The sequence below is a fragment of the Panicum virgatum genome, chromosome 2N (assembly GCF_016808335.1).
Source record: "Panicum virgatum strain AP13 chromosome 2N, P.virgatum_v5, whole genome shotgun sequence".
Taxonomy (NCBI): Eukaryota; Viridiplantae; Streptophyta; class Magnoliopsida; order Poales; family Poaceae; genus Panicum; species Panicum virgatum.
The window spans coordinates 48,806,059-48,833,059 of record NC_053146.1 but is presented as its reverse complement, the minus strand read 5'-3'; the positions used below and the strand labels follow the sequence as shown (position 1 = coordinate 48,833,059).

The window sequence follows — 27,001 nt, the reverse complement described above, 5'->3', positions numbered from 1 at the left end:
CCAGAAACTGCCATCTACTGCGATTCCCTCATGGATGCTTAGAATGATCCCACAATGGCATCATGTGGTGAGGACATTGTTTTATTCAAGAAAAGTTTTACACAGAAGGTGGAACTATATCACACGATTGCACGGACCACCTTGTACCAATGCCCAATATGATCATAATCTCTGGGATTATAAAGTTATTTGATTTCCATGTCCATGTTTGGTCGTGCATCTTATAAACAATGCACAAAACTTAGCCATACACCAACATATGCAAATTATTCGGTTCTTACCCACTTGGCAAATGCTATCTTTTTTGAAACAAACCTGGAAAATGCTCTTATGTTGAGTAGGCAGGAAACAGAGAACCAAAGAAGATGGCCTCAGGATCTCTGTGTACCCATAACAGCCTAACCTATTTTGCAACTGTGAACCATAATGCGTGTCATTGTCCTTAAGTTATAGCTTAGCAGCGACCTGACAGTATGATGGATCAATGCACACAACAACCTGAAATGAACCGAATGGAAATTTGTAAGTCACAATGAACAGACATATCTTCTCGAGTTGTTATGGAACCTGTGCTACCTTGCCAACACTCCTGCCAGAATGAAGGTATTCTACTGCATCTGGCACGGAAGCAACACCCAGGAACTTCTTGGGGTCTAGGGAAACCTGTTCGTGCGTTATGGTGGTATGACATGAAAAGGTACATCAGAAAGGGAAAAAAATGAATAAATAAAGGACTTAACATTATCAGACGAATTTGAGTGAGGTAGTTGTCTTGTCTTGCTATTCCTTTCTGAACATACTTGCACATAGTTATAAGCAGAAAGCATACCTTTAGCTTTCCAGAGGCATACAGGTCAAAAAGTTTGTCAAGATGATCTTGCCACAGATGAGCATACTGAACAAGGAAAAATCCAGCCTACAATTCAAATGGAAAATTTTCAAAGTTTGAAGGAGCATACTTAAAAAAAAAGCTACTAATGGATTCAACATCGCAGTCATATATTCAGTATTAGAAAGTTGGATGCCCAACATTTTGCGGCCAATGTAGCGCAGTTCATATTATGGGCGCATAGACAGATCAAATGTTAAGTTCATTTGATGATCTGATTCCATGAGAATCTAAGCTGAAGGATGTTCTTAACACACTTGATCAGAGTCTCATTACATATTTATTTAATGAACATCAAATATCAATGCAGTACATGCTAACTAAAAAAGATTTTTTTTAGAATTAGCTAAGGGCAGTCCCAACCCTCCACCTAGGATAGTTTCTATAGCATTAAATATAGTGCCATGTAGGCAAAGAAGCTGATGTGGCATGTGAATAAATGAGGAGAGATGAGAAAAACGGAAGACATCGTTTCTCAGGAGAGAAACCGAGTCTGCTCGTGCTCCAAAGCGCTAAGAAACTGCCGAAATCGCGTTGGGGCGACGACATTGTTTCTATCCTCGATTTCCTCCCTCGACCCCAGATCCGGTGCGCTCCCCTCCGCCCACCCGTACGCCGCTGCAGTACCGCGACCCACCCCGCGCGCTGCCATCCCATGGCGCACCCACGCTCCAGAATTCGTCCCTCGCACAGCCTCTGATTTACGGCGTCCGCGTGTGGTGCAAATCGATTGATCGCCGGCACCAATCACCTAAATCCACTCCCAATCGACCTCCGCACCTAAGCATCTCCAGGCAGCTACAAGACTAGATCAATATGTATGGAGCAAAGCTTCTCTTGAGATCCAGACGAGGAATAAGATTTTAGCCGCCTGTGGTGCTTTAGTCTCCGGCCCCGCAGTCGTCGGTGATCCTCCAGACATCCGAGCTCCAGGCATCGCTGCAATGTATTGTAGTAGTAGAAAGGCCACACGGCTGGTAGCCACAGGTGACCAAGCTGTGTTTGGGAGTATGCATGAAACCATTAAATTCTACTATGGATAGAAACTACTCTATGGAAACTATGCATTGAGAAAGTTAGGTCTTCAAGTGGTGTGTTGATGATGTGGCAACATAGAAACTACCATGGAAACTATGGGTTGGGATTGCTCTAAAGAAGTTAGGTGACGCATACCACAGTTTGACTTTTAGCTAGTATCTTCTCACATAGTCCAGTGTAATTCTTTGGCTTCCATCCACTCTCTCCTTGATACTGAAATCACCAAAGTAACCAATATTTAGGTATAAGCTATAGAATCTTATTAAAAAAATTATAACAATGAACACAGAATGATGAAAAAAACTAATTCAGAAATGTGTCAACAGAACCACAATAGATTAGGTAAACTCCAGTCTCCAACTATTAATCAGATGCATAATGGGCAAATTCTTTATTAAACTCATCATATTTCAAAATATTCCGGGAGTCTATTTTCCCACCAAACGGGGGAAAAAATCAAGAATCATCAAGTCCTCAACTTCAGTTTTCCTTAAAACTCTGGATGGTGAATAGCATATCAATTTGACATGTTCACCGCCAAATGTTGTCACTCACAAATCACAATACAATAAATGAAAAGACATGGGCTTCAGCAGCTGCCAGAATTACCTGGGAGATCATACCAATTACAATGAGATGCCCATGGACTGCAAGTGCATTCAAGCACAAGTCAAACATTTCCCCACCTACAGATTCATATATGATATCTACACCTCTTGGAAACTCTTTCTTCAGAACCTGAATTCGGACATTTAATGAGCACATTGAAGAAAACAATCAAGGGATTGACTTAAACGGTTACAGTCACTTGAGAATCCAAAATGATCATAATATCAGAAATCTATATAACTTAGTTTCTACAGAAACACGAGTGTAGTTCAAGCATGCACATCAAACATTTGGGGAGATGTCTGACACAGGAAAAGGTTACGCTAGTTTAAGGACAACATGCCTTCAACATTGCATTCCTGCAATCAGAGATAGGAAGAACCAAACAGCAGAACCATATAGGTTACAAAATAAATATGGCACATTTATGCCAGTACAAGGATGTGACAATAAGCTCAGACACTTGACAAATAAACCGCTCCATAGTAAAATCACACACTGTGCAGTGATTTAAAAGAAAGCCAATCTGAAAAACTGAAACAAGAACTCACATCTTTGATGCTTTCGTTCCTGTAATTGATAACACGATCAGCTCCTACGGAAGCCAGAAATTCAGCCTTACTTTCACCTCCACATGTGGCAACAACCTTGTTGCCTGCTAGTTTCGCCAGCTTGTGAAGATATGAAATTAAAATGTCAAATAAGGATATAGTTCACCTGAGTTAAAAATCAACAGTTGCTTAGAATAGTATGTATTTCCTCAGCTCACAAATATAAGTCCTCTAGGACATCAACATGGTCTCCAATAGAACCTTGACTAGCGAGATGAATAAAAATGTATTATTCAAATGAAAATAGTTACATATTATGGAAGTACATTTCATAATGAATCTAGTAATGACAATCTTGTGTTGTCAATCTATATAAAATTTTGGATATCGATGGTCAAAGTTTTCTAAAGAAACTTTACACACATGTGCGCGCAATCTTGTGTTGTCAATCTATATAAAATTTTGGATATCGATGGTAAAAAACTTTACATGCGTGCGCGCACGCCTGCCACACACACACACACACACACACAATTACACAAACGACCAGGGACACACACCTGCGGGCCTAGAAGCTAGACCACAAGGAGGCCCCTTACCCTACCCCGCTGGCAGTGAGAGAGGACATGCCCGAGTAAGACTTAAGGCCGTGTCAACACTTGGAGTAGCCCCATTGAAGACCCAGTCATTTCGATCAGAGGAAGTAAACAGGAAAACTTGCCCATGTCCTAAAATATCAGGCTCACTACTCAATCCAGTGAAAAGCACAATAACTTACCAAAGTACATCCCTAAGAGCTATTAACTGTGAAAGACAAATTCGATGACAGGCAAATTAAAAGAAATAATTATCCTGTTCAAGTTTGAAAAGTACAAAACAGTAATTTTATATTATACCTCGTTGCAATCCATAGAAATATATATGCAACTGATAGTTACATCAAAAAAATAATCTTAGTAATGATATCAACATTGTATCAGCTAACCTGAACGGCGAATTGTCCTGTTCCACCGGCAGCCGCTGTAACTAAAACAACTTTCCCAGACGTCATTTGCCCCGCCTAAAGCCAGAAAGAATTAACCGAATCAGTCCAGGATGGAAAACAGATATATCATAGAGGAGAAAAAGAAAACGGGGTTTAAATTAAGTAAACCTTTTCAAGACCAATTGAAGCAGTCAGTCCTGATGTCAACATAGCAACAACCTCTGGGTCTGGTCTTGGCACCGGAAGGAGATGTTTGGCTGGAACCTTCACAAGAAAATTGCAAAGATAAGAATAATTACTGGCAAACAAACATAATAATATTCAAAATTTAATAGGCTGGAGATGATCCCATTTAAAGAAGAACAGAAACTAGCAGGTAATTTGACATGTAAGGAAGTGCAAAAAATGCAGCACCTGCGTGAATTCAGCATAGCTTCCAAAAGTCATAAGGGCCACAGGAGTGCCTACTTTGATATGATTAACTGAATCTCCGACAGCGGCAACAATTCCCACACCCTGCATACATTAAAATTCCTCATAAGAAAAAAAAGGCAAAGAAAATTATTGAGGAAGTTAGGTAAAAAAGTTACACAAAAATTTATTCTGACTTCACGGACTCAATCGAATATCCTAATGCCTATGCAGAAAGTGGCAAACACACCTATGAAAGCGATAGCATTATTGAATCATATGATAGGATGTGCAATCAGGTATCAATATAAGTAGGTAGCACGATATGGTGTCTATTTTTCCTTTTTTTATGGGCCAAGTACACTTATGCCATGATGCACACATGAGTTATTGACATACTGTCCACTTTTTTTTAGTGCACTATGTAGAACCATAACAGCAGAACTGTTAACCTGCTGCTGTTAGCTAGATCTTTTCTATGATTAACTTTCTCTCACACTCAGTGACATTGTTATGCTTAGGAATTTATGGTGTGTAAGAATGATAGGTTGCCAAAGTATATCTCAAAAGCATCATCCAATATTGAGAATGCTATTAGCTTGGACATGTGAAAACATCAATTACCTCAAAACCAGCATCAAATGGAAGGCGTGAAGCGGTTTCTTTAGGATTACCACTAAAATAGCGTCCTGAGCTGAAGTTTACCTGCACAAGGCCGTTAGATCATCCAAAAGGTTAATTGATGGCCATCATGCATCAAAAGAGAAGTGAATGAAAATAAAATCTAAAGACTTACATCACTAGCATTTACACCAGCATATATTATTTTAACCAGAGCACTGTGTGGTTCAACAGGCAATCTCAGTCGGACACGCTCAAGTCTTGTAGCATTGCGGAAATTATGGCTGAGTGTGTGAACAACTCTACACAAGCATCAATAAGAAACAATCTTTAATAAAGTAAATGCAATTCTGAATAAACCCACAAATTTTCCAGCCTGTGAGACATAATATCTGGCAGGGTATTGCTTCTACAAGAATTTTCTGATGAGCAAAACATGATGACTGACAAGCAATATAGAGTAAAAGTTCAGCTATCTTGTAGAAAAACAACCTACTAGATAATATCATGTGCTCAAGACTAAAACAACGACAAGAAGAATAAAAAAGGATGGTAAATCTCATAAGATCAAAATCAATATTGATGGAGAGAATAATTACTTTTATTCCTCCAAACCCTAGAAGGGTGGGATATATAGATCTTATACATGGGCCTCTAGATGGGCCTCTATACATGGGCTCACATATACACCAACACCCCCCCCCCCCGCAGTCTGAACTACCGGCGCAGTGGTGTTCAAGATTGGACAAGAAGAGAGTACAAAGAGTGTACAAAGGGCAAATACCCCCCCCTCCCGCAGCCACAACTAGCCACCTGCTACGTTGAGGCTGGAGCGAAACTCCGAGAAGGTCGAGGAGGATAGTCCCTTGGTGAAGATGTCAGCAAACTGGGAAGTAGTCGGGACATGGAGTACCCGAACATCACCGATGACGACTCTGTCGCGCACGAAATACAGATCGATCTCCACATGCTTCGTCCGCTGGTGCTAGACGGGGTTGGTGGAGAGATACACAGCGCTGACGTTGTCGCAGTAGACGAGCGTGCTCTTGGCGAGCGGGCTGTGGAGCTCCACCAAGAGCTGTCGTAGCCAGGACGCCTCCGCCACGCCGTTAGCGACAGCCCGGTACTCCGCCTCAGCACTGGAGCGGGAGACGACCGGCTGCCACTAGGACGACCAGGAGACCAGGTTGCCGCCCAGGAAGACGGCGTAGCCGGAAGTGGAGCGACGAGTGTCTGGGCAGCCAGCCCAGTCAGCGTCGGTGTAGACAACCAGCTCAGCAGAAGACGAGCGGTGAAGCACCAGGCCGAGGTCCACAGTGCCACGGATATAGCGGAGACGCTTCAGCGCAGCAAGATATGACTCCCGGGGATCATGCATGTGGAGACAGACCTGCTGAACCGCGTAGGTGAGGTCCGGCCTGGTGAAGGCGAGGTACTGCAAAGCGCCGGCCAGACTCCGGTAGGCAGTAGGATCAACCACCGGATCACCCAGATCAGCACACAGCTTCGTCTGAGTGTCGACAGGAGTGGAGCAGGGCTTGCGATCAGTCATCCCAGCCCGCTCCAGAATATCAAGTGCGTACTGCCGCTGGTGAAGGAGAAGACCAGATGGGCGAGGCTCAACAGTGACACCCAAGAAGTGGTGGAGCTGACCAAGATCCTTCATAGCAAACTCCTGCTGCAGAGAGGAGATGACACTTTGAAGCAACCGCTGACTGGAGGCTGTGAGCACAATGTCATCGACATAGAGCAGCAGATACACAGTCTCATCCCCACGGCAGTAGATGAAGAGAGACGTGTCAGACTTGACCTCGGTGAACCCCAATGTCAGCAAGAACGTGGCGAACCGAGAGTACCAAGCCCGAGGAGCCTGCTTCAAACCATAGAGACTTGTTGAGCCGGCAGACCATATCCGGACGACTTGAGTCCACAAATCCCGCTGGCTGAGAGCAGTATACAATCTCTGACAGAGAGCCTTGAAGAAACGCATTCTTCACGTCCAGCTAGTGCACAAGCCAAGAGCGCGAGAACGCAAACGAGAGGACCGTGCGCACCGTAGCGGGCTTCACGACTAGACTGAAGGTCTCATCATAGTCCACACCAGGTCGCTGAGTGAACCCCCAGAGAACCCAGCGAGCCTTGTAGCGCTCCAGTGTGCCATCAGCCCGACGCTTATGCATCCAAATCCACTTGCCAGTCACCACCTTGTAACCAGACGGACGCGATACGAGGTCCCACGTCTGGTTGGCAAGAAGAGCCGCGTACTCCTCTTCCTTCGCGCGACGCCAGTGAGGATCCGTCAAGGCGTCGCGGACAGAGGAGGGTACCGGAGAGACCTGCGGCTCTCCCTCGGTGGCGGAGAGAGTCGCGGCCTGAGACGCCATCCGCCGAGTCACCATGGGATGGATATGCCGAGGATCCCGATGGATGACTGGCGGGTGGTACACCTCCGGCTCGGCTCGAGAGGGAGCCGAAGGAGGCGGCGGCGGCGACGGCTCCGGTGTAGGCGTCGCAGGAGCCTCCAGAGCAGGAGGCAGCGCCGGTGTCGGCGCCGAACGACGCCGGTACACCTGCACCGACTGAGCGTACCACGCAGGTGCAGGGGAAGGCACCGGGGCCACGCGTGGCGCAGCGGGAGACACGGATCCGCGCGTGGCACGACCGCGGGTATCGGGGCCGCGCTCGGCGCAGCAGGTACACCGGAAGCGGTGCCGGTGCGCCGGGAAAACCTGCAGGGAAAGGACAAACAGGTAACGGTGGCTGAACTACCGGATCAGTCGGAAACAGAGACTCCAGCTCGGGGTCAGGAGAAGAAGTGGAGGAGGTGGAGTAGGGGAAATCCGACTCGTCAAAGACGACGTGTCGGGAGATCAGGACGCGGCGAGAGGTGAGGTCAAAGCATCGGTACCCCTTGTGGTCAGGGGAGTAACCGAGAAACACACGAGTCGAGCGGGGCGCCAGCTTGTGAGAAGCGGTGGCGGAGGTGTTAGGGTAACACGCACACCCGAAGACCCGAAGGTGGTCGTAGCGGGGAGGGGTACTGAAGAAAACGTGGTGTGGAGTGGGAGCAGGAGAAGCAGTGGACGGAAGGCGGTTGAGCAGGTAGGTGGCGATGTGGAGGCTCTCAGCCCAGAAGCGCGGGGGCAGAGAGGCCTGAATCAGAAGGGTGCGCACGACATCGTTCGTCGTGCGAATTATCCGCTCAGCCTTGCCGTTCTGAGAAGAGGTATACGGACAAGACATACGCAGCTGAACACCCCGAGAGAGGAAGAAGGAACGGGAGGTAGAGTTATCGAACTCCCGCCCGTTGTCACACTGGACGGCCTTAACGGTGAGGCTGAACTGAGTGGACACCCAGGCAAAGAAGTGGAGGAGAGTGGGGAAGGTCTCAGACTTGGCGCGCAAAGAAAAAGTCTAAGAGTAATTAGAAAAATCATCAACAATGACCAGATAATATTTATAGCCAGACATACTGAGTACAGAAGATGTCCACAGGTCACAGTGAATAAGATCAAAAGCATGCGCAGCATGCGAAGAAGAAAACGGAAGTCTAACATGACGACCTAACTGGCACGTATGACAGAGGTGCTCAGCAGGAGCTCTAGTACATGGAACATCGGTACTACGACTGAGCTGAGCCAAAAATGTCGCGGCCAGGGTGACCAAGCCGGCAGTGCCAGGTGGTGAAAGAAGGCGTCACGGCAAAAGCAGTAGACCAAGAAGAAGTCGAAGACGGGGCAGCAGAAGCAGGAAACCGAAGTGTAAAGAGGCCCCGGACTGTCACATCGGAGGAGCGGACGTCGGGAAGCCGAATCCATCACAGTAAGACCAGAAGAGTCAAATTCGATAGAATATGAGTTATTAGCAGTAAACTGGCGAATTGAAAAAATGTTGTGAACCATTTGAGGAGCAACAAGAACATTAGGAAGACGAGGAGCAGGACTCATCACCAACCATGATAGAAGAAGGACAAGAGGGGTGTGGGGGTTGGACAGAAAAGAGGATACCGGCATCAGGAGTGGTGTGGAAGGAGACACCCGAGTCGGCGATCCACTCGGTGCTGACTGGCGGCGTCAGTCCCATTGTGCTGAAGGACTGCGCCGAGAGGCCTGGTCCTACCCCCCAGGCCAGGTTGGCTGCTGGCTGGGCTGAGCAGGCGGGGTCCAGTACGGCGCGGAGAGGGGAGCAGCACCGGTGAACATGGCCGCCGGCTGGAGCTGAGGACGAGGCCCCCCTCCCGGACCCTGGAACGGCCACATCGAGATGCGCCCTGACCATGGGTTGCTGAAGGATGGCCAGGGCGTACCTCCAGGGGCAGGGGCAGAAGCGGGAGTTGGAGCCAGAGCCGGCGCGTCCCGACGACCCCCACCGGTACCGGTACCCCCAGAAGCAGGGCCACCAGTGCCACCACCACCACCACGTCCCCCCCCCCCCCCGCCGCCGCCGACGTCCACGCCCCCCCCCCCCCCACCTCCAGTCTGCCCGGCGGGAGCAGCACCAAGGAGAGGTGGTAGGGGCGGCGGAGGAAGCCGGTGGAGCAGCGACGAGCGCGGTGGAGGTGGACGAGGGCGATCCGGGTGCGAGACCCCTGGTGATCTCGAGGGCGAGGTCGTCCCGGACCTGCAAGAAGGAGGGGAAGGGCCTCTGGCGGGCGATCCAGCTCTTCAGGTGGTCATAGGTGCTGCTCAGGCCTCGCAGGACATTGAGCACCAAGGCCCGATCTGACACCGGATCCCCGAGGTCGTGAAGAGCATCGGCCATGCCCTTCATCCGCCGGCAGTACTCACCAATGGAGAGGTCCCCCTGCACGAAGGTGCGGAAGGTGGCGTCGAGCTGGAGGGCGCGGTACTCGGCGTTGCCGAGGAACTGCCCCTCAGCGCCACCCAGGCCTGCCGCGCGGTGCCTCCGTGGGTCCTGACGAGGTCCTGAAGATCTAGGGAGATGGTCCCGAAGATCCAGGACATGGCGACGCTGTCGAGGCACAACCACGCCACGTCCTGCGCCTCGATCGGCGTGTTGAGGAGGACGTGGTCGTCGAGGGCGTAGCGGCGGAGGGCGAGCAGTACCTGGTCCCGCCAGCGTCCGTAGGAGGACGTCGGGTCGAGGAGGACGGTGACCAGGGCCCTGATGTTCTGGACGCCGGCGGCCTGGATGTGGAGCTGGGCGACCATGGGGTCGGTCAGGTCGTACCGGGCTCCAGATCCAACGGGCGGGGCCTGGTGGGAGGAAGAGGCGCCGGGCTCGAGGACGACGGGCCGGCCGGAGGAGACGCAGAGGAAGTGCTCCGCCTCGGCGACCCGGGGAGCGAAGGCTTCGGCCACGGCGCGCTCGCGCTCCCAGGCGAGGGCAGCCACGCGGACCCACTCTTGAACCGCCGAAGCCTCCGACTTGGCGGCGAGGAGGGCCGCGGCGAGAGCGGTGTCGGCCTGGTGCCCGCGGAGGGCGGCGGCGGAGAGCGGCGCATCCGCGGGCAACATCCCGAGCCCGGTCCACGCGGGATCGGGCGCGGTGTCGGCGGCGGGCTGCTTGCCCGCGGCGACGGCGGCGCGGTGGGCAGCAGCGGCGGCGGGATCGGCGGCCGCACCCCCTGGAGCAGCGCCCGCGGCGGCGGCGGCGGCCTGCACAGGCGGCTCCAGGACGGGCGGCAGCATAGGCGGCTCCAGGACGGGCGGCGGGTGCACGGACGCGGTCTCGGCGGCGGCAGCACCCACCCCGGCGTCCGGCACAGGCGCGATGGCGGCCAGCGCGCCAGGCCAGAGGAGGCCAGGCGGCGGCGCCAGCAGGGAAGACGGCCGGAGCAGAGGAAGAAGAGGGCGCACGGGCAGCAGCTGGAGCAGAGGAGGAAGAGGAACCCGCGCCAGCTGCTGCAGCGGTGGCGGCGGCCCAAGCAGAGGAGGCGTGCGGCGCAGGAGCAGCGCCGGCAGCAGAGGAAGATGAGGGGAGGGGAGGGAAGGAGGAGGAGGGGGGCGCCGGCGGCTGGGATGGGAGGGAGGAGAGGAACCCTAACCCTAGTCTATTGATACCATGATGGAGAGAATAATCACTTATATTCCTCCAAACCCTAGAAGGGTGGGATATATAGATCCTATACATGGGCCTCTAGATGGGTCTCTATACATGAGCTCACATATACACCAACAAATATGTCAGCTTTGCGTAAAGAAGCAGCACATATCCTGTGTGTTGGTGTGTGTTTTGGATGGGTTTTCACCCTTTCCTTGTATTTTTATTAACTCCTTAGTGGAATCACACACAGCTACCTGCGTCATTCGAGAAAAAATAGAGGCGCCTTTCCAGCCAAGCAAATGCTGTAGTGCTATGAGAAGTGTGGAGTCAAAAGGTGTTTAGTTTCTGTTTATTAATTGGTTGAATTAGTGTCTTAAGCCTTAAGTTGTGATAGAATTGCTGGAACAGAAAAGCCAACTATGTGCTGGGGCAGTCAGGCAGCTTCTATCTTCTAAAGAAACATAACATAGCAAAACTACTTACATCTTCTCAAAAGATTCAGGCATTTGGATGCTGGGATATATGTTATTTGTCAGCGTCCTTTTCGACTTGCTGGGGTTCACCATATACTTTCTTTGTTCTTCTGGTGTTGGCCAGTATTCCATCCCTCGGCGATTCGTTATCCAAAGGCAAGCACCAGCCTTGCTCTCATCCTGTATAAGCTCAAATGCACCTGAGGCCAAAAAAAAGGCGGTGCTTGAAATATGATATTACTAGAAAGAGAAAACATTGTATGCAAAATATATAAATTTTATAAATCCCTCAACCATGTCTACCAGGGGACACAGTTTGGGGTAACCATCAATTGCTACAGTTTCAAGCTCAACTGAAGTGACTTACTCATGCAAGTTTAGCAACCTACTATCTAGTTAATTGATCAATGGATCCAATTTCAACAGATATTTGTGTTTAGTTCGATCATTTAAAACATCTGATCACAACATAATATGAGAAGTATTGGACAGCTCATCAGAGCCTTGCAATGACACATAGTAATCGTGGCACATAAATCATGGTAAAAAAAAAGCTACGAGTCGTGACACTAAATTACAGCTTAACAAGGTATGAAATGATGTACCATTGACAATATCCTCCATCTTCAAATATCCACCAGTAGAATCTACAATTCTGCGGCCCATTTGTTCCCCCATATTAGTTTGAACAAACTGCATAATCAGAACATCACTAGGTCAATACAAAAAATAATTATAATCCAACCTCATATTTGTCCCTGCTGGCTGTTAATCATGATTCATTAGAAAAGATGATAGTTTCTACAAATTATGGAGATCAACTCATCTGGTCCACTCTGTAGGACAGACAAGAATTATTTTCGCATCACCTACAGGACAGGTTGGCTCTATTTAGCATCCTTAGACAAAATGCTCTTGGTTTTAATTAACATTGTGATCTTATGCATACACGTTTGCCTCTAGAACAATATAAGATCGTGTACATGCAATGGTGGGTATCAGAGCTATTGATGTCAGCAATGGTCCTTAAGATAGTGACCAGTCACACTATCTGGTCAATCTTTTAAGTTTGTCTATATGTGAATCTACGGAATGGAGAATACAGGGTGCACAATTGAAGCACTGTTGAATTATTTTTTTGAAATACAAACCTAGAAAAATATTACAAGGTTAGAAAAAAATACATTTCTATATATGATTCCCCCACGCGTCGGCGCAAGGCCAAAGCAGTCACGTCAGCTAGAATTTTACTGGCCGTAAGATCCGCTTGATATGGTGGAGATCGTGCTGGTCATGGCCTGCCCCGTCATCATCGAAGTCAACTTTACTGTCCATTGCTCCTTCCGCGAAACTTCCTACTACCGATGGGGAACTGCGACCGCCCTCCTTTTCTTTGCCAGTCTCTCATTTTACGAAGGATGCCGCCTCAAACCATGAGTACGCGGCCATCCGGAGGAACCACCATGGAGGGCGGCAATCTGCCATCTCTCTCCTGTTCGCCGCTCCGAGCCCGCAGCGACTCCTCTCCCTTCGCCCCCTGCTCGATCCCCGCCAGATCCTCGCCGTCTTCCAAGCTCATCTCCGCCGCCGCTCTGGTGCCATCCTCGCCGACCCACCTCCTATCCTCGGTCCGTGGTGCCGCTGCCCCTCTCTCGACACTGCTGCTCCTCGCCGACGACCGGTATGGCCGGCGGCGCGTGAGGCCACCCGGCTTCTCCTCTCCCCGCCCGTGGCCGGACCGGCCGAGGCAGCCTATCCTCGTGCCGCGGTGCCAATGCCCCTCCCTCAGCGCCGCTGTTCCTCGCCCACAGCTGGTATGGCCAGTGGCGTGCGAGTCCCGCCCCCCCCCCCCCCGCTTCGCCGCTCCCCGCCCACGGTCGGTCCGGTAAGGCGAACGCGAGTGGCCGGCCCGGCCCGGCTTCACCTCCTCGCCCACGGCCGGTCCGGCGCTACCGCTGCCTGCCCACGGCCTGTCCTGCGCCCCGGCTCCTCGCTCGCAGACGGCTAGGGCGGTCGTCACTCCCCGCCCGTGGCTGATCTAGCCAGGCGGCGCGCGCGGCCGGCACGGCTTCGCCACTCCTTGCCCAGGGCTGGTCCGGGGCCGCCGCCACCTGCCCTGCGCCCCAACTCCTCGCCCACGGCCGGCCAGGCAGTGGCCATTGCTCCCTACCCATGGCCAGACCGACGCCGTTGCTTCTCGCCCGCGACCGGCCAGGCAGCGTTGCTGGTGCCGCTGCTCCTCGCCCACGTATTCCTCTCCCCCAAACAGAAGTTCTTACTTCCTCCAGGAAATCTTCGACCGGCGATTCGGCGATTCACTGCTGTGCTTGTGAGCTCCATGGCTACGCGCTAGGATGTACGACATTTTGAGGTTATCTTCTCACTACACGGCGTACTATGTACTTGTTCTTTCAGATTCGTGTACGAACTATGGTTCTTCCATTCCCTTCATTTTTTTTGGCTTTTCCTGGATTTACGGCTTCACATTGCAGCTGATGTGGCTCTTTTACTGTGGTCCCTTTCTTCGACTACAACCGGTTTTAGTTGCGTAGGCCTGTTGAATGCTTTCCGCTTTCCAATCGTTTTGGATTTTGTAGTGCCCGTAGCTTTCTTATCGGGTTAGCTAGATCTATGCGGCCACTTCCTAGCTGTTCTTCGTCCCCCCCCCCCCCCCCCCACCCCATGTCCCCTTCCTTCCCATTTGATTTGGATTTTCCATTCTAGGTTCTTCGTTTCCTGCATCTCCTCTTCTTACCTGAGTCATTTGTTCTAACTTTACCACCGTTTTTGACAGCGTGTAGGCCGAAATCCATTCAGCTTGTCCGTTTGACCCCTGTCGTTGCCCAGCACATTGGTCGGTAAGTACCACGTAACCTTCTTTTAGCTAGGTGACGTGTTCAGTCTCCGTTTAATTAATGTTCTTTGACCGTCGGGAGAACAACATTTACAGATGACATTTTTTTTCTCAAACACGCAAGAGAGCTGCACATCTTTGTATTAATAAGAAAAAAATGGCCCAATTACAATAAACCACTCCCCACCTTGGAGGCTTTGACCAGAATGAGGACGGAGCATAAACCCACAAAAAGAACTGTTACAGATAAGAAAAAATTCTAAGACCTAACTGTTAGACAAATAGATTGTCTATCTTGCGTGTACTGGGCCTGGGCTGTGTCACGCCTAGGCCCATGGGCGGCTCATCCGAGCCTGCTAGATGATAGGGTGGGCAATCTCAGGGGATTTTATTTCTATAAACCCTAACCGAGATTGCCCTATATATGTACACCCTTGTATACCCTAATCATCAATCAATATACGCAATTATCATTGCCTTCATGGTATCAAGAGATCCCGATCTCGCTTCCGTTCCCTAGCACGCGCCCCCGCCGGCGCCGCTCCTCGCACGCGATCCCCTCGCGCTGCGTCCACCCCCCCCCCCCCCATCTCGCACCGGCTCCTCGCCGTCGTTGCCCGATGGCCGGCACCCTCCCTGCCGCAGAGGAATTTGAGTTCTTTGATCACACTAATTTTGTACCGGCTCCTATTAGTCCCGTACAAGTGCCTACTGCTGCAGGTCATGGCGTTCCCCCACAGCCATGTGCGACCCCCGGTGTTCCTGCACAGCCATGTGCGGCCCCCGGTGTTCCCGCACAGCCATGTGCGGCCCCCGGTGTTCCCGCACAGCCATGTGCGGCCCCCGACATTTCCGTACAGCCATGTGCGGCCTCGTCCTCAGCCGCCACCCCGGCGCTGCCCGTCGCCCCTCCGGTGCGCCCAGGGACCACGCCCGTGCGTCCCGGGCCTGCGCCCGCTGCAGCTCGGCCGGCTCCCAGCCAGGCCGATGGCTCTCCGGCTGGTCTGCCTAGCCCGGCCGCCCCCTCGCCCGCAGGCCGCACTGCTAGTTCGCCCAGCCCTGCTCGGCTCCTGCAGGTCTACTCGCGCCATCCCCAACCTCCGCGCATTCTTCCTCCTGGAGCTGTCCCCGTGCCGCTCGTGTCTAACCAACACACCATGGTGACACGCGAGAAGGCTGGCTTTCGACTGTCGGCCATCTACCATGCGGCTCCCTTGTCGCCTGTTCCTCGCACCTACCGTGGGGGTCTTGCTGATCCCAATTGGCGCCAGGCGATGCAGGAGGAGTTCGATGCTCTGCTGGCCAATCACACGTGGGACTTGGTTCCACGTCCGTCTCAGGCCAATATTGTCACCGACAAGTGGGTATTCAAGCACAAATTTCAGGTAGATGGCTCTTTGGAGAGATACAAGGCCCGTTGGGTGCTCCATGGTTTTACTCAGCGTCCAGGGATTGATTATGATGAGACTTTCAGTCCTGTTGTGAAGCTTGCTACCGTGCGCATAGTACTCTCCTTGGCGCTCTCTCGATCCTGGTCGGTTCATCAGTTGGATGTGAAGAACGCTTTTCTTCACGACACTCTGTCTGAGACTGTTTACTGCTCCCAGCCCACAGGTTTTGAGGATCCAGCTCACCCTGATTATGTTTGTCGGCTTAATCGCTCGCTTTGTGGTCTTAAGCAGGCTCCCCGTGATTGGTACAGTAGCTTCGCCTCCTACCTCGGTCAGCTTGGGTTTGTTCAGGCTAAGACGGACACTTCTCTGTTCGTGTACCACCAGGGCGCAGACACTGTTTACCTTCTGCTCTATGTCGACGACATTGTCTTGACTGCCTCCTCGATGCATCTTCTACGCCGCACTATTGCAGCACTACAGCGAGAGTTCTCTATGAAGGACCTGGGCGCCCTTCATCACTTTCTGGGTATGTATGTGCAACATTCTGGCAATGGTTTTCTTTTGTCTCAGAGGCAGTATATGATGGAGATTTTGGCTCGTGCTGGTATTGCTGATTGCAAGTCTTGTTCTACACCGGTTGACACCAACAGGAAGATGTCTGCTGATGATGGTCCCCCCGTGGCTGATCCTACAGATTATCGCAGTCTTGCTAGTGCCTTGCAGTACTTAACCTTCACTCGGCCTGACATTGCATATGTTGTTCAGCAGGTGTGCCTTTATATGAATGATCCTCGGGAGCCTCATCTTGCCGCTTTGAAGCGCATCCTGCGCTACATACGTGGTACAGTGCACTTGGGGCTACTCATTCGGCCTTCTGTTCCGTCTGATCTTGTTGTCTATTCAGATGCTGATTGGGCTGGCTGTCCTGACACTCGGCGCTCTACTTCTGGCTATGCAGACTTCTTGGGGGATATCTGGTCTCCTGGTCTTCAAAGTGTCAGAACGATGTGTCTCGATGCAGTGCAGAAGCTGAATACCGGGTTGTTGCCAATGCGGTGGCTGAGGTGTCCTGGTTGCGCCAACTCCTGGCAGAGTTGCTTGCGCCTGTCAGTCACGCCGCTCTAGTTTATTGTGATAATATCAGCACATTTTATATGTCTTCCAACCCTGTCCAGCATCAACGCACCAAGCATGTGGAAATTGATCTTCACTTCGTTCGGGAACGTGTTGCCACTGGAGCTGTTCGTGTTACACATGTTCCTACCAGCTCTCAGTATGCCGATATCTTCACCAAGGGCTTGCCATCGTCAGTCTTTGCTGATTTTCGATCCTGTCTCGTTTCGACTGCCCGGGGGGGGGGGGGGGGGGGGGGGGGGGGGGGGGGTTAGACAAATAGATTGTTTGTCTTGCGTGTACTGGGCCTGGGCTGTGTCACGCCTAGGCCCATGGGCGGCTCATCCGAGCCTGCTAGATGATAGGGTGGGCAATCTCAGGGGATTCTATTTCTATAAACCCTAACCGAGATTGCCCTATATATGTACACCCTTGTATACCCTAATCATCAATCAATATACGCAATTATCATTGCCTTCACTGACCACAGCCAAACATACTGATGGCTCTACTATCCTACACGGCCAAGGCCCAGGGCAGCAAGCCCTTTTGCTCCTGCAAATTGCCAAAGAAATGCTACACTATGAAAGGCATGCAGGGCACCCTGGAGGTTAGGGGCAGATCCGTTGAAAATGCAACTGCTTCGGTGCTTCCAGAGGATCCATGCTCCAAGGATAACTAAAGTATTGAAACCCTTTCTATGCTGTTTAGGTACCCTCCACCAGGACCTCATCCACCAAACAGCAAACGAAGTCGACCTCCGGTTAGGAGCCAAAGAGCCCAGGTTCAGTGATTGTAGAATTTGAAACCAAAATTGCCTGGCAAAGATGCATGAAGTGAGGATGTGCTGTACCGTCTCGTCCTCTTGGTCGCAGAGTGGGCATTGATTGGGATGAGGGAGACCTCTTTTTCCCATACAGGATGACATTGAATCGAATGTGCCAAAAACTACTAAACTTTCAAAGATGTATACCACTCCACCTCTGTGATTCTTGCCATGGAGTTGGTATGGATGCACCTCAAAAGTACTTGCAAGGGATGTGCGAGCAAGAGCCAAAGGTAATCTAGCTGCCATCGCATTTTCCCATTTCTTTAGAACAGATCTGCATAGGTATTAGAACAGTTTTTGTATGGCAAAGTTTAATAGGCCATACTCTCTTTGATTGGCAGAAAATCCTCTCCAAAGAGGGGTAAACCTCACTATTTGCACGCCCTGCAGCACAAGCACATACTAGCAGCAATGCTGGGGCCGGTAGCCAGATTTCCGTTAGAAGTGGGGCATTAGCTATTCCTCAAAACCATTAGCATCAAGACATCAAGGTATAAATTATTGGCTTTTTGCAAGCTTAGTAATCAACTGTGGTATACATTGTGTTTTTTGCAATCTCACCAACAAACCTGCACACCTAGATACACAGGAGTGCTAGCATTGCCTGTGTTGTAGCTTGTGTGAGACATTTGGTGTTAGAATATTTGCCCCCCCCCCCCCCCCCGGGCAGGCCAGCTTAGCATTATACCAGGTAGCAGCTATGGTGGAGAAATAGCAGCGGGCTTTCTTACTGAAGGGAGATTTCAAACTCCTGCCATTGAGCTCTCAGCTGCTTTATTTGGGCCTTCATTAAGCATTATCATTGCGATACCAGTTGAAGAGCTTCTTGTGCACCAAATTAAGTTTACTGTTGCTATTTTCCTTGCCACACTTGGTGCTGTTATATGGAAAAGTCTGTTCTACTTTCTCACTACCAAATACTTCAGCAAACCTAGGCACACCCCAAATTGCATCAATGTGATCGTTGCCACACTCAAGAATTAGTTGCCAAAATCTTTGGCAAAGTTCAGCTAGGTGCTAGGTGGAATCTAGGCGCTGACCCATTGCCTAGCGCCTAGTCGGGAGTACTCGTTCCTAGGCGCTCCTAGGCGTTTTCCTAGGCGTTTCACAAATACACATATATACACGTATTACCTCACAAAAAAAGAAAACAAATAGAAGACTACAGCTATAGAGATGCATAGAAAGGCCCATAAAAACAGCCCAGCCCACCTTATCCACCTTAAAGTTGGCCCAGCCCCACCTTATCCACCTTATCCCTCGTCTCCTCCCACCCTGACGCCGCCGTTCGCCCGCACCTGCGCCTGCTGCCGCCCGCGCACCCGACGGCCGCCGCCTGCGCACACGCTCACGCGCCCTCCGCCGCCCGCGCCCGCACACGCCCGCGCGAGCGCCCGCCGCCGCCCGCAACTCCTCCCCCACCAGTAACCTCCGCCAGGCGCTCCTCCACCTCTACCGGCGCCGCCTAGCGCCCAGAGCGCCGACTACCCCCATAGTCGAGGCGACGGGCTTCGCCTAGCGGCTAATCGCGCCTAGTCGCCGCCTAGCCGAACTATGATCTTTGGAAAGGTTTAGATGGATTTTGCATGCCATACAAAACAGAATATGCATGACAATTGCATCTGGCACATTTATTTGGATTGTAATCTTTTGGATGCTCATGCCAAGTACAAAAGGCACAATGCAGTTTAGGGTCAAAACTTCCCTTCTAGTGCACCTAATGACACCACTGGTTATTCATTTTGTTAATGGCATCGAACTGGACATATTTGAACCTGCATTGCTAATTTTCTTGGCTCAAGTTTGCAGGTGCCTCAAAAAACAGGAGCATTCAGCAGCTATGGTTTCCTCAGGCTAAGGAAAAGCTGTTGTGGCAGTGCAGTCCTACATTCAAGGTCTGGAAAAGCAAAAAAAATGTGTATATGTTCTCCAGCAGATTATTTGTTAAACTCATCATGTTTAGCTCTTTACAGCTACTCGGATCTACAAAAACTTGGATGCAGGAGCATTTTGGGAGGCATCCTTTGCTAACATTACCTACGGTCCATAGCGGATCGCAATTAGCATTAGAGGGTCTTAGCACCTTAGGCATGTAGAGAAAGTGTGCTATTATGTTCCTTCAACCTCAATGATCCATGACCTATGCATCTGTACAGCTTTATGAATTGAATCATGCATGTGAACAATGCAGAACATCTTAATGCCGTTTTTAAAATATTTTGTAACGCAAACATTTAGCCAGACCTAATTTCTACGCTCAACCTAATCACGCTTGCACACCAAACTACAAATGGCAGTACTGCAAAGGAAAAAAAACAACCAAAGAAGAGGCACTGAAAATTATCAAGGCCCAAGGCCCAATAGCGAATAGAGTTAGCCCATCCATCAGCCTTCCTTCTTCAAAACAAAAAACAGAATGGTCCCTTTTCCTTACTAAAAAAAACAAAACATTTACCCTAACATGAAAAGTGCATCCATTCACACAGAGGACTTATGAGCGCACACAATTCACTAGTACAAATTAATACAATGAAAGCAAGTGCAAATTATAGGGCAAATGATAAATATTTGCATTCAGTAATGCAGTTTCTTAATACCTCTGGGCACAGCACATTGACACGAACACCATGACGTTTCAATGGAATAAGTGATCTTGTAAACATAACTACACCCCCTGCCAAGAAATGAATTTTGAGGTCAGTAGGTCACAAGTTACCTTGGAACTATACGGTAAATGGTTTATGTGCATATTGTTCTCCATAAATTAATAGCCATAGTTAATATCAAAATTGGCCTGGTACTGCAATGGAATCTGCTGATCAGAAAGAGGGAAGAAGAAAAGGGTATATGGGATCATGTACCTTTCGTCGCACTATATACGGGATCAAAAATCATAGGATAAAGGCCTGCCGCTGAACCGATATTTATTATGACACCAGGCTTCTTTTGGGACCGCATTATTTGACTCTGGTGATTAGAAATTCAACCATAATCATTGCATGTGGCATTTCTGACAATTAATAGCATTATTCAAAGTAGTAGTTCAAAAGTGAAGAAATCAAACTAAACCAAGAAAGCATGATCTGTGTATTATAGTTTATCCAAAATGGTACCCTACTTCTGGCTCTTAAGGAAACCTTGAGGACATGCTACATACTGACAAAACTATTGCTTTCCTGAATAAAAATAAATTTATAATTTAAGATGAATGAAGCCAAACTTTGTAGGCTATGGCTATCTGTATATTATGAATTTTACTAGGAGAATGTATTTATGAATACATAATTAGAGATACACAAAATTATATGTCAAGATGTGCCTCAACAAATCATAATATGTAAGTTTTGCTGCTGCCTAAGTTGCACCTTGGTGACCATTTTGCTGTAAAAAATGACACTCACTTTCTCTAGCGTTATCCAATAATAAATGCAAAGAAAGGATAATTCAAACATTATATCTTAAATACTGTATCAACAGACAATGAAAACATGTGCATTTTCTAATCATATGATATATTCATGTCTAAAATTATAAAGTCCGCACTACACCAGTATTTACTGTTAGTACAAATTAACAATTTGAGTTACTGAAAGGTCAATTTTTTCCCAACAATTAACAATATACTTACTGCAATGCGAGTACCATCAATAACAGCAACAAGGTTCACATTTACAGCATGCCTCCATGTTCTAGCTCCATCAGATGTATCATCATAAACTAGTGGTCTATTGGCAATTCCAGCACAATTGATGCAGATATCTAGTCCACCATATGTTTGTACATGCTTCTCAAAAGCAGCAGCAAGACTATCTGCATATCAAAATAGTGTATCTTTAAGATATCGCACATCTGAATTCTGAAAGCTCAAGTAAACTTGTGCCACCAGTTAACATTTAAAAAGTCTAAACCTCTTACCTGCATTACTAACATCACATTTGACAAATACAGAAGATGGAACTCTAAGATCTCTATGAAATTTGCTATTTTCTTTTTGAACTAAAGCCGCAACTTCTCTTCCATTTTCTTCTGAGAAATCGACGACAGTGACAAATAAACCCTTCTGTGCAAAAGCACTGCACAGTGCTTTCCCTGAAAGTAGAATTTTTTTAAAAAAACTCAGTTAATATATTGGAATATATCTACATAGCCTGTTGAATTGAAGGGATAATTAAACTCAGAAAAGGGACCAGAAGGTACCATAAAATTTTCCTCGCATTAAAATAAAGGTCTAAGATCTAGATGATAATCAGTGTAGTACCAAGCCTATTCATTATTATTAGCTAAGAGCATAATCTGAATCTATGGTCAGTTTCGGTTAAAATATCCACTAATTGCAGTTGCAACCTTGCAATCTGGGATTTGCCAAACAAAGAACCTTGCTGCCAATTACATGCCCACTTCTGGAAAGTTTTGAGTCTTCGGTTTTGTTGTGGACAGAGATCGTTGCATGGCTGCATGTTAACTGATGGGTAGTACCGAGCGAAGCGAAAAGAAGTCCATGAGGCTACTTTATTTCCAGCAAACCTGCAGACTGAACTTCGAAGTATAACATCCTGTAAGCAAAGCTTCTCTCATCAGCACAATTCTACCATAATTCACCAAGTGCTCCAACGGTCGCAGATCATCCCGATACAGACTAATTGCTTGGTACCAAATCCAAGGCCTTCTAGAAAAGTGCATGCTTGGACTTGTTTGAGGTGGGGGCGATTGCCCGTTCCTGCTACAGTACCATCTTGTAACAATGCTTTAGAACTCTTTCTTGCTGTGTACGCTCATAACAATCCTCACAGATTAAGAATGCTGTCAATGTGATGATGTTCAAGGTTCACTTTCAGGCTTTTAGTTTTAGCTCTGGCTGAATGTATAGTTAACCCATTATTGCTGTACCATAAGCAGCACAGCACCACGCTGCACAACAGTGTTAGGACTGACAAGTGACAACCATCATCGAATCCATGGGTTTCGAGAAAAAGCACCCGGCACCCCCGATGCAAGTGCTACGCCGCGTAATCGGGCCACCCCGTCCCCATTCCCCACAAGTCAACGCGCAATCACGCATCCCCCCAGCTCGTCGGATTGGACTCGGACCCCCCCCCCCCCCCCCCTTCGCGCAGACTAAACTAAATCGGGCACGGCGCCATCAGGACTCAGCACCGACCAACGTTTCCGGAGTTGGGGAGGGAGAAGCGGCGCTGCTTACCGATGCCGGAGGCGCCGCCGGTGACGAGCGCCGACATGCCGGGCTTGAGCTCCATCTCGCCGGCGCCGAGGGCGTGGCGGGGGTGCGCTGCGGGCGAGGGGCTGCTGCCGAGGCGTCGCGGGGTAGAAGACGCGAGTGTCGGAAAGGGATGCAGAGCGCAGCGGGAGCAGGCGGTCGGGCAGCGGCTATAGTAGCGAAGGTATCGGCCGGCACGCGGAGCTGCCGATGACGAAGTGGGGAAGGAGACGAGGCCGCAGAAGAGTTTATTCGGCGCCGCTCTCCTGTTTATGCCGTGCCCGTGTGACCGTGTGGGTGGGCTGCTTCCGCTGACCTCGGCGACTCGGCGAGACAGCCCCGTTGTTGGAAGGAAGCGGAAGCACGGGCAGATCGAGGTGGGCACCCGGGCACACCGAAGCCGTGCTCCAACGGCTTCACTTCCAGGCTGATACTGTGCGGTTGGGCGATCGTTCTTATCATCGGTCTGCGATCGCAAGTATTCATCACAGACCAGATAGTAAATTCCACAATTTGCAGCACGAAAACAGCAAAAGGAAGTACTGTAGAAGAGCACGACGCATAATTATTGACGCTCAGGGAAGGTTCTACAGAGAGATATTGACTCAATCTCTCGAAGATGCGCATAGAAACATGCTTGCGAGCGTGTTTGTGAGTGTTTGCATACGTGTGTGTTGTGTTTTTTACCAAAGAAAAAAAAGATAAAGAAGTGTATTGGAGGAAGAAAGGTAAATTGACTGCAAGGCCATTGTCAAGAAATGGGTGTATTAGAGACATGATTGTGTACAGTGAAGTTAATTATCTCTAACCTTTACTGAGTTTATAAAAAAAATAGTAACACATCTACACATCAAATTAGTTTCGTTAAGCCCAGACTAACATATGTTTTACCGATACTTTTATGTTTCGAATGTAGATGAGAGCTGCAAATTTTGTATTAATAAGGTAGAGAATAGCAATTCGTTTACAAGCTGTATCTTTCTCCATTGTTAGAAATAGAGATTTTGATTTAAAATACCCTCCAACAGTTTCTTTAAATGGTTATCCAAATATAGTCATCTTTCATTCGCATTTCTCGCTAACGTCTATGTTAATTTTTAATAGCTTACGTGTGCCACAAATAAAATGACAGCATAGCCTTACTACATTACACAATGTAATGACAACTCCAACCGAGCTCTCAAATGGATCCCTACATCATCTATGAGGGCTAAAACGCACAAAACGCTCTCTAACCGCACTCTCATCCTAGTCACGACGGATGAGGAGACCTCATTCCCCCCTCGGACTCTTACTTGTAAGAGCTCCTCTACCGAGCTCTCATCCGGCGACGGCGCCAACGGCCGGCCCTCCCGCGCCTCCACAGAGCTTTCCCCACCCAGGAATTTCGATTTTCATCTCCGGTGGCCATGGATTTTCGAGGAGAGAGGGAAAACCTACCTGTTGCAAATCCGGCGGCGGCCCGACGGCCGCCTGTCCCGGGGCTGTGGGCATGGCGGCGCCCCACCTCGTAGCCGTGCCAGACGGGGCCGGTGGCACCCTGCCCCGAGGCCGTGCACGAGGAGGCTGGGGAGCCCCGCACATGCGCCGGACTGGCAGCTCCCCCGCAGGTGTCGAGGCCGCGCGCTTGGGGTAGATCTACTTACTGCTGCTGCTCTGCTCTGCTTGCTTGCCCATTCATTGATTTAGGCTGATTTGGACTGTCTATCCATTGGCTGATTTAGTCTGTCAATCAACGAATCCATTAACCGATTTAGTCTGTCAATCAACGATTTAGAATCCATTGATCCATTTAGTCTGTCAACCAATTAATTTAGTCAGTCAATCCATTAACCTATTTACTGTCAATCAACCTGCCAATATTTCAATGCAGGAGGTAGAAATGGAGAGCTGGATCAATCAACCTGCCAATATTTACTGTCAATCAACCTGCCAATATTTCATTGGGTCCCGTGGCCCTTTGTAAGCCATGAATCATTATGCTCAACTTTTGTGCCACTAGCATCTGGGCCCATAACTAGAGATGGGCACATTACTTGTACAAAAGTTGGTTGTAGCTTGCCAGGCGATACACAACAAGATAATAAGGAGATAGCATAATTTTGTTAGTCTTGTTTGGGTACTGCCTCCAATTCCAAATGTAGGTCATTAAGGATTCGGTCAGACTTCTTTAAACTTGACTCATCAATATATGAAAAGTTACATGGAGTGACAATATATGGTCGCTGTCACTAAATTCCTCATGAGAATACTTTTTAATATAAAGCTTTATCTCCTCGCAAAAAAATTAATATAAAATTTTATCTATTGAAAATAATATGACGTAATTATTCTAGGGATTGTAGGATAGATCAACAAGAAGGTAAAAATAACCATGGTTGCCTATTTATTACCAATATTTGATACTAATTAATTCTTGCATGCACATGCATGCATGTACTTTCTAAATATGATAAAATGACTAGTTTCTAGAATAAATTTTAAATTGTAGAATGACTTTTTTTTGACAGGTGGAGCACGTTCGTAATTAAGCTTACATCCTAATCTATTGAACTAAACTGGCTTTATATATGATTTTGTAATCATTAGCTGTAGGATATGATTTTTTTTTTGAAAGACCTGGAGCAATGTCCAGCATTCTTTTTTTAGAAGGAAAATATATTGATCTTAGCGCATTACACCGGCCCTTTCACAAACAGAACCCCAAAAAAAAGGAAAATTACAAAGAAGTCCAAAACTCCTGTTCATCTTCCTCGAAGCCTTCAAAGATCCGTTCGTCACCACTGCCGAAGCCGCTTCCCAATCGTCGTCGGACACCAGAGCCAAACTCCACAAGGTGGAAGCCGCAGAGGAGGGCTTACTTCTAGGCGAATCAGCCGAGTACACTGCCTCCCAGACGCATCGGCCAACTCTCGTATCCACGACGCATCCTTCGATTCCACCGCCGGCAACCCGAGCAAAGCTCAGATTTTCACCAAAGATCATCTTCCTCGAGGTTAACAGGGTCAACAACGTCATCACCTGAAGAAGACGACGATGCGCCGGCCTCGACTCCTGGACAAGTCTCCCCAGCCTCTCCGTTGACGTCAGAGTAGATCGCCATCGGAGAACAGAAGAGGCTGGGAGAAATTATTCCGCTGCGCCGCCGTCGCTTCCGCATCGCCGGCATCGCCAGGAAAAGCAAGCCGCAGAGGAGCCACACTCCTCCGGCAAAACCTAACTCCACCGCCGAACATCGACGGCGAGCAAACCCTAGACCTAGGTGGACTCGACTAAAACCCTACGAAGACAAGCGATTTGTTGAAGAGACGGACCCGTTCCTCGTCACCACCGGCAGCGAGGCCGGAGGCGAGGGAACGGGGGCCGCAAGCGGCGGCGGCGGCGTCTCCTTTCTTTCGAGGTCATGTCCAGCATTCATTGATAAGAGAGGAGAGAGTTTACACCAAAATACAGCATCCCGCCCAGTCAGATCGCTGGGAGGGCCATAAAACAAGGCTAATTACTCAATAAAAATACTACCAACTAGTGAGTCCAGGTGTTTTGCACCAGCAAAAATCCAGGTCCTAACTTCATCGCGTAGCATGGCAATGAATCTTGGTGACGATAACTCCTGTTGCTTGAAAATTCTATTGTTTCTCTCCTTCCATAGGGACCAAATAACCAGCAGTACCAAAGTTTGAATTCCCTTTCCTTGGTGGCCACTGTCGGATGTCAAAAGTTTGAAGGTCTTGATCAGCAGTCCAGCCGTCTGGAGAGAGGTTAGAGCAAAAGGGCCATGTTGCCACCACCGACCACACCCGTTTGGAGAAGGGGCACTCAGCCACCAGGTGAAAAGCAGTCTCCAGGTTCCGATAGCAAAGGGGGCAAAAATATGAGTTAGGCCACTCCCGTAGCATCAGCCGGTCTGCTGTCCAAATTCGATTTTGTAGCAGGAGCCATAAGAAGAGTTTGCATTTGTTTGGTCCCCATGGCTTCCAAATCGCTTTGGCCACCGGCGATCTGCATTTGCCTTG

General features: G+C 49.1%; 1 protein-coding gene and 1 long non-coding RNA gene across 3 annotated transcripts; one reads left to right on the top strand and one right to left on the bottom strand.

The window, feature by feature from the left end:
- Positions 1-44: 44 nt before the first annotated feature.
- LOC120660892 (prostaglandin reductase-3-like) lies at positions 45-23,294 on the bottom strand. 2 transcript variants are annotated; one of them, XM_039939554.1, is made up of 18 exons: positions 22,974-23,286; positions 21,689-21,862; positions 21,402-21,583; positions 20,635-20,740; positions 20,371-20,447; positions 12,189-12,276; positions 11,594-11,783; positions 5,280-5,406; positions 5,108-5,188; positions 4,487-4,588; positions 4,241-4,336; positions 4,073-4,147; positions 3,088-3,207; positions 2,537-2,665; positions 2,063-2,140; positions 830-916; positions 577-663; positions 45-498 (listed from the first exon to the last, which is right to left on the bottom strand). In XM_039939554.1, exons 1-18 carry the CDS (start codon positions 23,026-23,028, stop codon positions 448-450), a joined length of 1,905 nt encoding a protein of 634 aa, XP_039795488.1. In that variant the 5' UTR covers positions 23,029-23,286; the 3' UTR covers positions 45-447. The 2 variants fall into 2 exon arrangements, with proteins under 2 accessions (XP_039795488.1, XP_039795489.1); XM_039939555.1 differs by lacking the exons at positions 45-498; positions 577-663; positions 830-916 and adding an exon at positions 1,518-1,885 and having other exon boundaries at positions 22,974-23,294.
- Positions 23,295-24,241: 947 nt separating this feature from the next.
- LOC120660891 lies at positions 24,242-25,196 on the top strand. Its single transcript, XR_005669759.1, has 2 exons — positions 24,242-24,598; positions 24,862-25,196. It is a non-coding gene; the product is annotated as an uncharacterized LOC120660891 (long non-coding RNA).
- The last annotated feature ends 1,805 nt before the right edge of the window (positions 25,197-27,001 follow it).